Below are 14,558 nucleotides of genomic sequence, written 5' to 3'. Positions count from 1 at the left end.
CAGACTGTCATCTGATGAGGTTGTTTCTTGGTTAGTGGCTATTTATATCTTTATTTGGTCGAATTTGTGATAGCTGCTGATGGAGTAAAAAAAATGGTGGAGTATGGAAGTGGTGTCTTTTGCTAACGTGGTTAGCTAATAGATTTACATATTGTGTCTTCCCTGTAAAACATTTTAAAAATGATGGCTTGAAATGATGGCTTGATTACCAAGATGTGTATCTTTCATCTGGTGTCTTGGACTTGTGATTTAATGATATTTAGATGCTACTATTTACTTGTGACGCTATGCTAGCCTATGCTAGTCAGCTTTTTTACTGGTGGGGGTGCTCCCGGACCCGGGTTTCTGAGGAAGTAGAGGTTAATTTCTGTTTAGTGTCTGTTCACCTGGCAGAACTGTTTCGTTTTCTCTTCGTGGCTATTTTGTGTAGTGTTCAGTTTTTTCAATTAAAATATGACGAACACTTACAACGCTGCATTTTGGTCCTCCTCTCCTTCCACCAACGAGAATCGTTACACGTGTGCACAAATACGGAGCAAACAGAACGGGTTGGTTTAGATTGTTGACCAAATAAACTATATTTAGTCTCCAATGTTTATTGAAAACATAAAAAAGTTTCACAATGAACACTTGTTGTCTCTCAAACACATCGTTACAGTTGTTGGTTAGTAAGCAAGTACATTTTTGCCATATTAGCATAGACGTGACATCAGTCAAAATACCTAAAAACAAGACATGGTATCAAGAACAAGATAAAACTAGCTGAAATGAGCCACTTACATTCCCCACATGGCAGTTTCTTGTCATTGTTGCCATCCAGAATCACAACAACACACGGCCTTTTGCCACATTGTACATCGTTTTTGTGACGTTCTCAACTAACCTGTGTATATTGCTACACAGCACTGGAATAATTAATGATATTTCTATGACTGGAATAAGGATTATCAGAGAACCTGGGGGTGTTCTCTTCTATAACAGACTCCCAGACCTCCAACCGCACTTCAAGCCCTTAGACCTTCTGATGGTTCACATAGAACAGTCATTAACTGGTTGTTATAACTAGTCGAGTGGCGCGGCCAAGGCATCATGTAACGCACCCTCTTCCAGAAGCTTGAGTTGGGCAGCATCGACCCACGCCTTCCCTCCTGCCACATTAAGGGGACACTCTTGCGCACCAGGTGCTGCAGGCCGGGGGGCAGGTGTGTGTAGCCACCCTCCCCCATGTCCCCCAGCTGGATGAGGATGACGCTCATCTCACTGTGGACCAGAACCTGGTAGAGCCCCACCTGACAGTCATAGTCATCTGCTGTGGTCAACGAAGACGAGCATCCCCATGACCCTTGACCTCCTGAGGCTGACCATGTGCTTGAGCTGGGGGTCAGGATGACAATCAGCTTCCTGCTCAGCTGCATACAGGCCTCCACCAACTCCATGCGGTCTGGGGACAACAGAACAGAGAGGAGAAGTTAACTTTTGACTTCAGTACTGTTTATTACTGTTACATTTGCTTCTTAGAGGGTAGGACACAGTCTGAAAGAACCAACCTTCTCCAGGTAAGTCGTCTCTGCCATGGATGAAGAGTCTAAAGCCACACTTCTGCTCCAGGACAGTGGGCAGAACGCTGCTCACAAAGTGATACACTTTCTCCTCCATGTCTTTGTCTACACCATCCATCTGGTAGACAACGTAAGCATCATAGACCTTCCCATCTGAAAACACAGACAAAGAGGTTTCTGTCAAACCTCAGCAGGAAAGGAGTAGATTGTACAGATTTGATTAAATTCTATTTGAACTGAAATTGAGTTTAATATAAATTTGCCCATTACTAATACACTTGCAGTGGGATTGACCCCAGCCGGGACCTGTTGAGAAGGGCCTACTGCCTACTGCAGACAACTGCACTGCACAATCAGTGGGCCATGCTTCAGTGTGGTGACTAAGAACTAAATGTAGTAATATGTTGATATGGTATCCAATACTATATAGATCATGTAGGCTGAAGAAGCATTTCTGTACAATGAAATATCTTAGTGAAATAGCATCATTAAACTTCAGTGGGTGGCTAGATGTTCTTACCCTCAGATCGACCATAGCATTTGAAAACTCCACGGAAGAAGAGCGCCAGATCGATGTCAAACACTTTGACGGCCACAGCAGCTAGCAAGAAGAAAAAGACTAGCACCACACATAGACACATAAACATAAACCCTGTGGGGGGGAAGACAGGGAGAACACAACACCAAGAAAGTTAGAGAGTGCATGTGTGATTTTGTGTGTGTGTGTGTGTGTGACATATACAGTTGAAGTCGGAAGTTTACATACACCTTCGCCAAATACATTTAAACTCAGTTTCACAATTCCTGACATTTAATCCTAGTAAAAATTCACTGTCTTAGGTCCGTTAGGATCACCACTTTATTTAAAGAATGTGAAATGTCAGAAAAATAGTAAAGAGAATGATTTATTTCAGCTTTCATCACATTCCCAGTGGGTCAGCATTGCCTTTAAATTGTTTAACTTGGGTCAAACGTTTCGGGTAGCCTTCCACAAGCTTCCCACAATAAGTTGGGGGAATTTTGGCCCATTCCTCCTGACAGAGCTGGTGTAACTGAGTCAGGTTTGTAGGCCTCCTTGCTCGCACGCACTTTTTCAGTTCTGCCCACAAAATTTCTATAGAATTGAGGTCAGGGCTTTGTGATGGCCACTCCAATACCTTGACTTTGTTGTCCTTAAGTCATTTTGCCACAACTTTGGAAGTATGCTTGGGGTCGATGTCCATTTTGAAGACCCATTTGCGACCAAGCTTTAACTTCCTGACTGATGTCTTGAGATGTTGCTTCAATATATCCACATAATTTTCCTGCCTCATGATGCCATCTATTTTGTGAAGGGCACCAGTCCCTCCTGCAGTAAAGCACCCCCACAACATGATGCTGCCACCCCCGTGCTTCACGGTTGGGATGGTGTTCTTCGGTATGCAAGCATCCCCCTTTTCCCTCCAAACATAACGGTGGTCATTATGGCCAAACAATTTTTTTCTGAGGTCTTCTGAGGTCTTCCCTGACTTCTTTTGATTTTCCCATGATGTCAAGCAAAGAGGCACTGGGTTTGAAGGTAGGCCTTGAAATACATCCACAGGTACACCTCCAATTGAATCAAATTATGTCAATTAGCCAATCAGAAGCTTCATAAGCCATGACATCATTTTCTGGAATTTTCCAAGCTGTTTAAAGGCACAGTCAACTTAGTGTATGTAAACTTCTGACCCACTGGAATTGTGATACAGTCAATTATAAGTTAAATAATCTGTCTGTAAACAATTGTTGGAAAAATTACTTGTGTCATGCACTAAGCAGATGTCCTAACCGACTTGCCAAAACTATAGTTTGTTAACAAGAAATTTGTGGAGTGGTTGAAAACCTTAGTTTCAATGACTCCAACCAAAGTGTATGTAAACTTCCGACTTTAACTGTATTTCTGTGTGATGTTTGTTTAAGAGTGTTTGTGTGACGTGCGTCTGTGTGATGTTTAAGAGTGTGTGCACTAACCTCTTAGCTTGAGAGTAACCACTGCATAAATCCATTTCTGGTCGTTCATTGCAACACACGTGAACTTTGACTGGAGGTCCTTCATAGTCACTGTGTTTATGGTCAGGATAGCCGTGAAGATACTCCGCATTGAAGATACCTCCACCTCGCTATAGTAACACATACACACAAAACATTCACACAGCGAATTGTCAACAGTGAATCTGGGGTCTTGTTTTCAAGGAAATGTTTAAATTATGTTACCTTGTTCTCAAGAACAAGTGTGTGTGTGTGCTTGTGTGTATGCATGAATCCATGTGTGTGTGTGTGTGCATGTGTGTACCTACCTGGTGGTGTTCACTGAGTAGCCTTGCTGCTGCGAGCGCACTTTCACTCCATTCATCTCCCACCACACGTGACAGTTGTCCTCAATGTTCTGCCCACAAAACGCTTCACACCTCAACTTCTTGGTGGTGTCTATGAAGAACAAGAGATACTATGAAGACAGAGAGATTACCGCGCAAACCAAATCAAGCACAACACAAGTATTTGATCCAGGTGTGATCCCTACACAGGTCAGTGGTCTCTGTGCTTCCGTTTCTAGGCAGGTTGATCTGAGGAGGATGTGAGGCAGAGGGAGCTGAAGGAGACAAACACAGTTTAGTCAGAAAGATACTTTTGGATACATTCAAAACGTTGTCACTGATGTTATTGATGATTGTTGCTGCCACAAAGACCACATGTGATATGAGGGTTGCTTTTGCTTCTGTTTGTTTGATATAAATGGAGCCTAATGTACCTAGTGTAGCCTAATAACCTGCTGTAATGTAGCCTAGAGTTTCCATGTTTGCTGACCCTGCTGCCATCTTGGATGAGGTTTCAGCAAAGCTCAAATCAAATAAATAAAATGCTGAGAGAATTGACAGAGCTGTTATCAAGCCACAACCTACATACCTCGGATCTTTAGTCTCCTGGATGCAGAAGTGTTGAGGACCGTACCATTGTGCTCCCACGTGCACACACACGTATAGATGCCCTCGTCTGCTTTGGAGGCGCCGTACACCCACAGATTTCTCTCAGACTCGTTTGGAATGGGACTGAAATTCTGAAGTTAAAGACAAACAATTTCACAAACTTCTTTGCTGAAATAGCAGTAACACACCTGATTCCACTCATCAAGAGCAGGTGCAACCTTTAGGAGCTATAGGACAGGAGTTGAGAACCAATGGTAAATAGTTTTACAGGCTTGAGGTTTGTGTTAGCATTCCGGTCATGTTCAGTACCTTATACCAGGCTAAGTTTTCTTTTCCATCTTGGCACAGTTTTTCCACGGGCTCAGGACATGGGATAGCGATGTTGTATGCGGACTCTGAGATATTGTTAAACAGGACTGAATGATCGAACGGTTGGGCTTTGACCACAATCACCTCTGTCATAAAAATATGGCAGGTGTCTGCTGCCTTTCTCCTGGAACATAAGCATACACAGTGTACCAGTTACCCAAAAGGGAACCAACAGGCTTCTAACTGGGGGCCAGCCGAAGAACCCATTTAGGCTGTAGATAGCAAATGTTTTTTTCTAATAGTATATACAGCCTGAAACTAAGCAGTTTAAAAATGTTGAACATTTCCTTACGAGTCAGAATGCTGAATAAAATTGTATTACATGTTACCCTACCAGTTGTTTGTGTGGTTGGTCCTTAAATGGGTAGAATTTTGAGACAAAATATCCACATGAAAGTATTATTTACCCAACTTTTTAGAGTGCCAATACTGCCGTTGAAATTTCTATCACCTGTCACATGCTCAAAACCATGTAAACACCTGCAAAATTTCCATCAGTATTCATGCATCATCGTGCATGTCCTTCCGTCTTGTGCTTGGCCTTAGGTCAGGAGCAAACACATCTTTATTGCCACACACAGAGTTCTGCGTTTTGAAGTCGGTAATAATAGTTTTCTGTGGATATTATTATTTTTATTTTTTTCTAAATTTTTTTACCCCCTTTTCTCCCCAATTTTTCGTGGTATCCAATTGCTAGTAATTACTATCTTGTCTCATCGCTACAACTCCCGTACGGGAGAGACGAAGGTCAAAAGCCATGCGTCCTCCGAAACACAACCCAACCAAGCCGCACTGCTCCTTAACACAGCGCGCCTCCAACCCGGAAGCCAGCCACACCAATGTGTCGGAGGAAACACCGTGCACCTGGCTCCCTTGGTTAGCACGCACTGCGCCCAAACACTCCCTAACCCGGACGACGCTAAACTAATTGTGCGTCGCCCCACGGACCTCCCGGTAGCGGCCGGCTGCGACAGAGCCTGGGCGCGAACCCAGAGTCTCTGGTGGCGCAGCTAGCGCTGCGATGCAGTGCCCTAGACCACTGCGCCACCCAGGAGGCCCTTCTGTGGATATTTTGTCTCAAATTTCAAATCGGCAGAGTAAGTTCAAATAGAATTTTATTCAACGTTTGTGCAAGTCAAGTGATCCTTAAATTTTTTCTTTGTAAATGTGCATGCCTACCCTAGCCCTATGTACACATTCAGTTTCAACACTAACCCTAGAATCAACCCTCACCCTAACCCTCCCAAACAGGGCTCCCCCGCTCTCAATTACCAATCTAACCCCTACACACATGCACACACACAGTTGTTGTATTACCAGTAGGTGTAGTACTGATCAGAGTCGTTGATTAAAAGGGGGAGGAAGAAGAGCACCGGTCCATGATGATGCACACGCTCTTCCTCAGAGGACGGGAGCTCTTGGGTTCTGTTTCTGTACCAGGTAAACTCAGTCACGCTGGCCCAAACCAACTTACTCAGGTCATAGTAGGCTGGCAAACTAAGGGCCTCCCCCTCTGTCACAGTAGTTTCATACTTGTCAAGTAGTTTACATGGGGACTCTGCCAAAATACGAACATACATTACCCGATTAAGTTGCATGTGAAGGAAAAGAGGTCTATTGTTCAAGGTACAATATATTCACTATGCCTTGTAATAATGGGATGTAGAAATGTGTGAGATATGAAGAAGATGCTATACCTGTGTAATGACCTATTGTAGTAGGGTTTAAGGACATTTCTCTCTGGGCAGAAATCCTAGTCAAACTGAGGAGCAGAAACATGAGACCACCATCCACCAACTAAAAGACAATGGGAACAAAAAGAAGAATGTTACCTTATTGTAAAGTCGAACAGGAACTATCATTCCACACAAGACCCTATAATAAAACATCAGGACCATGCTTTACTTGTTTTTACAATAAAATACATACCTATTTTCAAGAGGGAATAAAATACATATGCAGAAAACCTTTTAAGGTTCAGAGTGAAGAATTACTGAAAGAGCTTACCCTGAAAGTGAAGGAGCACATTTTCTGCAAAACAGGAACTTGCCTCCACTGATAAGAAAGAACAAGAGTCATATTCAACATGTTGTTAGGATATCCTGTTATAGATACAGCAGAAATGATGAAAACTGAAATGTTAACATAGTGGCCATGTATTGAAATGGCCATGTAACATATTAAGCTTGAATGAAGAAACCATGACATGCAGCAAGACCTCTATGGAAAATAACCTGTGTTTGCTACAATTTTTGTTCAAATCGCTTTGGTGCTATTTTCACAAACATGTGGTGAATTTTCAAAACTCTTAGTACAAAACTCCAAACTGGTAACACTTTTAATGCAGAAAGTACTATATTCTTACACTGTTTTCACATTAGGCAATACACTTGCACTACCCATCAAAATTTACTGAAAATCTTATTGTCACCATTTCTATCCCATGTGCGATCAAAGGTGTGTTCATAGATTACATATTTCACAATAATTGATGCAAAATAGAAATGTATTGTTCAGATATAATTACAGCTAGGAATTCATCTTTTCCCCAAATTCTAACAAGTTTTAATCAAGGTAATAATTAATATTTATCCAGTGACCATTTAAAGCATTTAAAACCAAGATATGGTCTCCATGTCAGGGTTCTCCCCAAATAAGAGAGCGCTGAGCCACCTTGTTGACTTGGCTGTGCCACTACGTAATGATTTCAGAGCAAATTAAACTGATATTTAGTCATGAGTATATCTCTGATCGCCAATGACATTGTTGTGAATTTTGAAACAGGCCGTTCATAAATTCAGAGTGTTATCATGTTCCTCAATTAATTCCAGCCAGGTCACCCGTGATACATGTCAGTATTCGACGTCCATCCATGTCTGAGGACACAGGGAGATGAAGAAACCGGCCACTAGGGGCAACAGTGAGGGATGTTACCTTCAAGTAGGTTTCGGGTTTTGCTAAGGCGTTGTGGATGGGCGTAAGCATCTGCTTCTGGTGTAAAAGGTTGCATATTTCGTTTTAAGCCTATCCAAAACCTTAACCATTCTGAGCTAATACCTACTCTTAATATTTTGGAGGTAATGACTAAACTCAACCTTAAACACTTTGAAATTTGACGTTTGGAACAACTTCGAAATTGGCGTATGAAAAACATGAATGAATGTCTAAGTCTTGTTGCAGCATTCAGCGCATTTCAGCAGTAGGCTATTGTGGGAGTAAATGGTACACATAGAGACAGATATGACAATATTGAGCAAAGACAGGTGTACATTAGACCACAAGAGGAGAAGGCGACACTTGAGTGCATTTGCCATTCTGGAAAGGACAGGAAACCAAAGATTAACAGACATAAGTATAATGGCCAAAGCCATAAGTGCATAAATGCTTAGGGTAAAGAGGAGGAGGTGACACTTAAGTGCATTATCTATTATGGAAAGGGCAGGATACCAAAGATTAGATAAAGAGGAACAAACATAAGTATATTATTCAAGGCCATAAGTGCTTAGGGTAAGATAGACATATATTATTTTTAGGACACGAAAGGGTCCTACCACCATTATAATTGAATCAAGAGCAGACATAGGTGTTATTGGGCATGAACAAGCAGGAAGCCTGAACTAAAAGATAATGGTGGCAGATGACCTGAGGGAAGTAACTTAATTTACATGTGGGATGGACTCATATGCTGTGTGTATAAATACAGAGCCAGTGCTCTAGGAAAGTGTGTGTTCCGCAGACCATCTAGGCTTCTGATATACTTGTATTAAAAGCCTATATTGAATTCACAAGTTCTTGTAAGTGTTATATTTTGAAACTATTATCCACCACACTCTCAACACAGAGTGCGCCCAGGAAGCGCAGAACACATCCCGAGTATAGCTTTGTTGAATCATAAAAACTTTGTAACTGTAGTCAAACAAAAGTCCATTGAGCAAAGTCGCTAAGCTTGCTAGATAACATCCTTCAAAGAATGACAGAATACAGTGCATTATTCAGACCCCTTGACTTTTCCCACGTTTTGTTACGTTACAGCCTTATTATAAAATGGATTCAACAGTTTTTTCACACAATACACACAATACCACAAAATGACAAAGCATAAAAGTTTTTTTAGAAATGTTTAAATATGAGTCTTTTTGGGTATGACGGTACAAGCTTGGCAAACCTGTATTTGGGAGTTTCTCCCATTCTTCTCTGCAGACCGTCTCAAGCTCTGTCAGGTTGAATGGGGTGCGTCGCTGCACAGCTATTTTCAGGTCTCTCTAGAGATGTTTGATTGGGTTCAAGTCTTGGCTCTGGCTGGGCCACTCAAGGACATTCATAGACTTGTCCCGAAGCCACTCCTGTGTTGTCTTGGCTGTGTGCTTACAGTCGTTGTCCTGTTGGAAGGTGAACCTTTTGCCCGTCTGAGGTCCTGAGCGCTCTGGAGCAGGTTTTTATCAAGGGTCTCTCTGTCCTTTGCTCCGTTCATCTTTCCCTTGATTCTGACTAGTCTCCCAGTCCCTGCCACTGAAAAACATCCCCACAGCATGATGCTGTCACAACCATACTTTACCGTAGGGATGGTGCCAGGTTTCTTCCAGACGTGACGCTTGGCATTCAGGCCAACGAGTTCAATCTTGGTTTCATCAAACCAGAGAATCTTGTTTCTTATGGTCTGAGAGTATTTTAGGTGCCTTTTGGCAAACTCCAAGCGAGCTGTTCTGTGCCTTTTACTGAAGAGCCACCCAAAGGCCGTCTGGCCACCCAAAGGCCTGATTGGTGGAGTGCTGCAGAGATGGGTTGTCCTTCTAGAAGGTTCTCCCATCTCCACAGAGGAACTCTGGAGCTCTGTCAGAGTGACCATTGGGTTCTTGGCCCTTCTCCCCCGATAGCTCAGTTTGGCCAGGCGGCCAGCTCTAGGAGAGTCTTGGGAGTTCCATACTTATTCCACTTAAGAATGATAGAGGCCAATGTGTTCTTGGGGACCTTCAATGCTGCAGAAATGTTTTGGTGCCCTTCCCCAGATCTGTGCCTCGACACATTCCTGTCTCAGAGCTCTGCAGACAATTCCTTCGACCTCATGGCTTAGTTTTTGCTCTGACATGTATGACTAACCGAGGGTGAAGAGTGGAAATAGTTTAAATATCAAGGTATTTTAACGGAGGCCAACTCTGTCTAAAAAATATCCATAGCCTATCTACTGTCATATCGTTTGATGATCACATATTCTCTACCAAAGCTCTCATATGGGCAAGTAATATGAGACAGCACAGACAAGCGGGGAAAATGTTATAGCGGTATTTTGACATGCATAGGCGAGAGACGTGCTTTGATAATGCAACCTACAGTAGGCTATGTCTGTGACAGAGGTGCCTATGTAATGAATTGTCCATAGGCCTATCACATTTGTGACTGTCTGAAGAGACACAATGACAGCTCAAAGAGGCATACAGTGGGGGTTTTCAGTAGGGTTTATGAACTGCATATGGGTCGCGTGTGCAGTCCAGGGGTGTCAATTATGCTTGTGCTTTCAATTAATGGCGACTTTGTGTGTAAACACCCTAGGTTAAAGGCTTCAATGTGATAATCTGTCTGGAGAATGTGCTGTTATTTTTTGCTAATCTGATGCTGCGTATGTTGTGTATTTTGTGGAATTTAATTATTGCTGACATCGGGGAAAAATGCTGAGTCTTCCTGAGTCTTGTCATTACATTTTTGGAGGAAAAATGAAGTGTTCCCATGACAGCCCTGGGATCCCGGTCACCCATGTTAACCCCTAATTACAAAATAGGTGTACTGTAATCACATGAAACAAATGAAATGAAAATGAAACCAACATAACGTTCAGCAGGCACTAGTTTGCATCAAGCCTGTCTTTAGCATTTGGCCAAAGGTTCTCATCGACACAGTAACTATCCTTATTGTTCATGAACCTGGGGGAATTTTTTTTGTCATGGCGAATCCAAGCCTGACATGCTGTAGGTCTGGATTAATGTCAGTATATGCTTCATCCATGGCCCGAAGGAGGGTGGCTCATGGGGGTGGCAATCATACACATTCTACCTGTATTCCAATCCTGTATTGTATTTAACAATATTATGTTGCACTTATATATTTTAATAATAATAACAATAATAATAATGTATTGTATTTATATAGTGAGAGGGAAACTCACCTCATATACCACCAATGTGTGGCACCAATTTGGGTGATGATGCACAGCAATAATTTTGTGCCAGAACGCTCACCATACATTAACTAGCACTGTGGACAGGTGAGGTGTGATATACAGTGAGCTCCAAAAGTATTGGGACAGTAACACATTCCCTGCTGCTCTGGCTCTGCACTTCAGCACCCCAGAACCGAAACGATACAATGACCACCAGGCTAAAGTGCAGACTGTCAGCTCCAACCAGAGAGCATTTCACTGTAAGGTTTACAGCTGTTCTATTCGGCTCATGTGACGAATAAAATTTGATTCCATTTGATTTGATCCACATTGGGCGTACCGGCCATAAACCACAGCACCGTCTGTTTAAGACCTGGAACAAATTCACCCATACGTGCACTAAAGTAGTAAAAAATTCAGCACCTGGACCCACATTCCCAGCATGCAACAATACTTTTTTGTGGTCCTGTGTGGCTCAGTTACTCAGAGCATGGCACTAGCAACACCAGAGTTGTGGGTTAGATTCTCACTGTGGTCACATATGAAAATGTGTTGATTCATTTTTGTCACTTTGCATAAAAGTACCTGCTGTGGCATATATTACGATAGTACAGTACTGTACTGGCAATGACATTTCAGCAAAGCAGTGTGAAACCTTTCCTTCATAAAGATCCCAGCAACTTAATTTGTGATACATGTTTACTGTTTAGGAGATGCATTTGTTACATACAATCAATATAATTTATTTTATCATAATAGTCATCATCGTAATAGTATATATATATATCATGCTTTATATGTTTTTACATTTTCTTACATTTTCATTACTTAGTGCTCAAAATCTGCAGTAGACAAACCAGTTTAAAATCTATAAATTTACCAAACAGTTAAGTGATTATCAATTTTGAGCAGTCGGTTTAATTAATAGTAAAATGTATTTTAACAAATTAGAAGATAATCTTATCAAAAATTATGTGAGCATTGTATTGTAAAAACAATTATTTTATTTGATTATATGAAATATATTCTAGATGGAACACTGATTAAGTTTGGTGAAAAAGTGTCTGTATTATTTTGACAAGTGTATTTTATACTTAGTCAATAGAAAATGTGGTTCGAATTTTGAAACTGCCTTTTAAATTATCTCTTGAGTTTTGTACAAAGCGTTGTGAAAACTTACCACATTCGCAGAAAAAGTAATCTGACAAAATAGCATATTTTACAATAGTTTTTCAAATGTTGTACTGCACTGCTGGTGTACTGTAGATACTTGCTGATTAGACAACCATGAACCATATCCTGATGACAATATTTCAACCATTGGAACCTAAACATCACATAAACAGCACAATTTCAACATAGATGCATACTTTTCCACATATTGCCTGTTGAAGCTTACTCAGCTTTGCACAGAAAAAAAAACACTAACTGAACTGTAATCCAATCAAATGAATTGCAAGCCTTACCTACGCAGTAATCCTCCCTCAGTCTAAAGTAGCATCTGAGTAGAATTTACACAGTAGGTGTATATCTGGAACTAGAATCGGCTAAATATGAGCAAAATGAGCAGTGTAAACTTTTCTTGTAGGTCGGAGTATGGGCAGTGCTTTCTAGCAGGTATTTGCATATTTCTATTAGGGAAAGCCTATTCTGTGACGTGCGCTTGTGCAATAACTCAATTCTCCCTTACAGTCCTTCTTAACAATGCAAGTTAAGACTTTGGCAAAGGATAAAATCTACAACACTTAGTCCACTCTGTTCGTATCAGATTCCGGTTTTGGGAACAGAAAATTTGTATTGAGATCAAGTGTTTCATCATTGAGACAATTAACATAATGTAGGTCAAATTCCATCTGGCTCCATCTTCTCCCACTACCACTGGGCTTCCTCTCATCACCATATTTGGTAGTGATTGGAAACCCCAACCGGATGCTTCACACTTACATATATTTTTTATTTAACTAATATTTAACTAGGCAGGTCAGTTTCATTGCAAAACTGACATTTGGTCATGCTGTAATGCAAAAATTCAAGTGTGTTATTTTTCCTATAACATGCACTCTTTTCTCTAATAGGGGACCAGTATAAACTCCCTGAGCTGAGAATCATCCTCCTGGGTAGGGATTGGCTGGAGAAGAGACAAACAGGAAACACCATCCTGGACAGGAGGGACGTGGAGATGTGTATGAGGAGAAAGGGTTTAATGGACGGCCGGCAGGTCACTGTGGTCAACACATCAGACAGATGCATCCAGTACTCCGTGCAGGACCCTCTCCTTGTCCACCGTAACATAGAAGCCAGCATGTCCATGTGTCAACCATGTCCCATGCCTTCCTCATGGTCATCCCTTTGAACTCACACAAAGGCAGGGTATGGGCAGTAGAGGGCCCCCTCAAGCTTCTCAACCACATACTTTGGAGACACGTGATGGTAGTGTTTACCAGATGTGAGAAACTCAGGGCAATGTCACTGGAAGAACACATAGCGAGACATGGGTTTCTCCAGGAGATGGTGGAGAAGTGTAGGCATAGGTACCATGCTTTAAACACTAGGGCCAACACATGGGGCAATGATGTCACTCACGTCCCAGAGCTGCTGAGGAAGATAGATGAGATGGTGGCAGGAAACAGGGAGGGGAGTGATCGTGGTTATGTTGTCATGAATGAGAGGTTTTCAATGGAGACTGAGGTGAGGAGGAGGGCAGAGGAGGGAGAAGAGGGTGAACCTCAGATAGATGAATGTTCAGAGATATAGGGACACACTCAGATTTCTGCCCAGGGAAAAGAATATCAATTTTTAAATCTAATGTTTGTTACCAAATAAGTTCCCCCAAAACTTTGAGGCTGGTCACATGACATCACACAGTGTGACATCACCATGAGGGAAGTCATAGTGGTGGAGACACCCAGGTGGCATGGGCGATAATGCACTGAGGACATTTCAGAGGAAGTTAGACGGTGCATCGTGCATCTCTTTGTGCTCCCGAGCTGTACTTGAGGTTGTACAAGTGACAAAACATTCACAGTGACAGACGGGTCAAGAGCAGAAGAACAACTGAATCTGATTGGTAGGTCAGTCTGGAGTCAAACTGTTATGATTTTTATGAATAATGACTAAATTATGTATACATTTAACGTAAAACTATAAATTACAGAATTCTACCCTGTCTCTGTATAATGATAAATAATGTTTGTCCATAAGAAAGAGGGACTGTTAGCAGGCAAGGAACTGTGGCAGACAACTTGTGACCACTGTGGAATTGATAACAGGGAATGAATTCTCCCCACCCAGGGAGGGGAGAAACCTTGGGCTTGTAGTAGATTGTATAACAGGTGGCAGGTAATATAGAGTGGGGCAAAAAAAGTATTTAGTCAGCCACCAATTGTGCAAGTTCTCCCACTTAAAAAGATGAGAGGCCTGTAATTTTCATCATAGGTACACTTCAACTATAATAGACAAAATTAGGAAAAAAAATCCAGAAAATCACATTGTAGGATTTTTAATGATTTTATTTGCAAATTATGGTGGAAAATA

The 14,558-nt window shown here is 41.7% G+C and overlaps 1 protein-coding gene and 1 pseudogene across 2 annotated transcripts; one reads left to right on the top strand and one right to left on the bottom strand.

The window, feature by feature from the left end:
• Nucleotides 1-586: 586 nt before the first annotated feature.
• LOC129821209 (interleukin-1 receptor-like 1) lies at nt 587-12,570 on the bottom strand. 2 transcript variants are annotated; one of them, XM_055878590.1, is made up of 12 exons: nt 12,491-12,570; nt 6,881-6,928; nt 6,571-6,670; nt 6,191-6,431; nt 4,814-4,997; nt 4,485-4,635; nt 4,102-4,170; nt 3,878-4,007; nt 3,552-3,700; nt 2,080-2,160; nt 1,548-1,712; nt 587-1,441 (listed from the first exon to the last, which is right to left on the bottom strand). In XM_055878590.1, the coding sequence occupies exons 2-12, from the start codon at nt 6,899-6,901 to the stop codon at nt 1,005-1,007; spliced, it is 1,728 nt and encodes a 575-aa protein (XP_055734565.1). In that variant the 5' UTR covers nt 6,902-6,928; nt 12,491-12,570; the 3' UTR covers nt 587-1,004. The 2 variants fall into 2 exon arrangements, with proteins under 2 accessions (XP_055734565.1, XP_055734564.1); XM_055878589.1 differs by having other exon boundaries at nt 600-1,441; nt 2,080-2,211; nt 12,491-12,565.
• LOC129821487 (GTPase IMAP family member 8-like) lies at nt 7,766-13,778 on the top strand (annotated as a pseudogene).
• Nucleotides 13,779-14,558: the final 780 nt, after the last annotated feature.

This window comes from Salvelinus fontinalis, chromosome 23, assembly GCF_029448725.1.
Source record: "Salvelinus fontinalis isolate EN_2023a chromosome 23, ASM2944872v1, whole genome shotgun sequence".
Lineage (NCBI taxonomy): Eukaryota > Metazoa > Chordata > Actinopteri > Salmoniformes > Salmonidae > Salvelinus > Salvelinus fontinalis.
The sequence above is the reverse complement of the archived record's forward strand: the minus strand, read 5'-3'. Positions and strand labels throughout refer to the sequence as shown.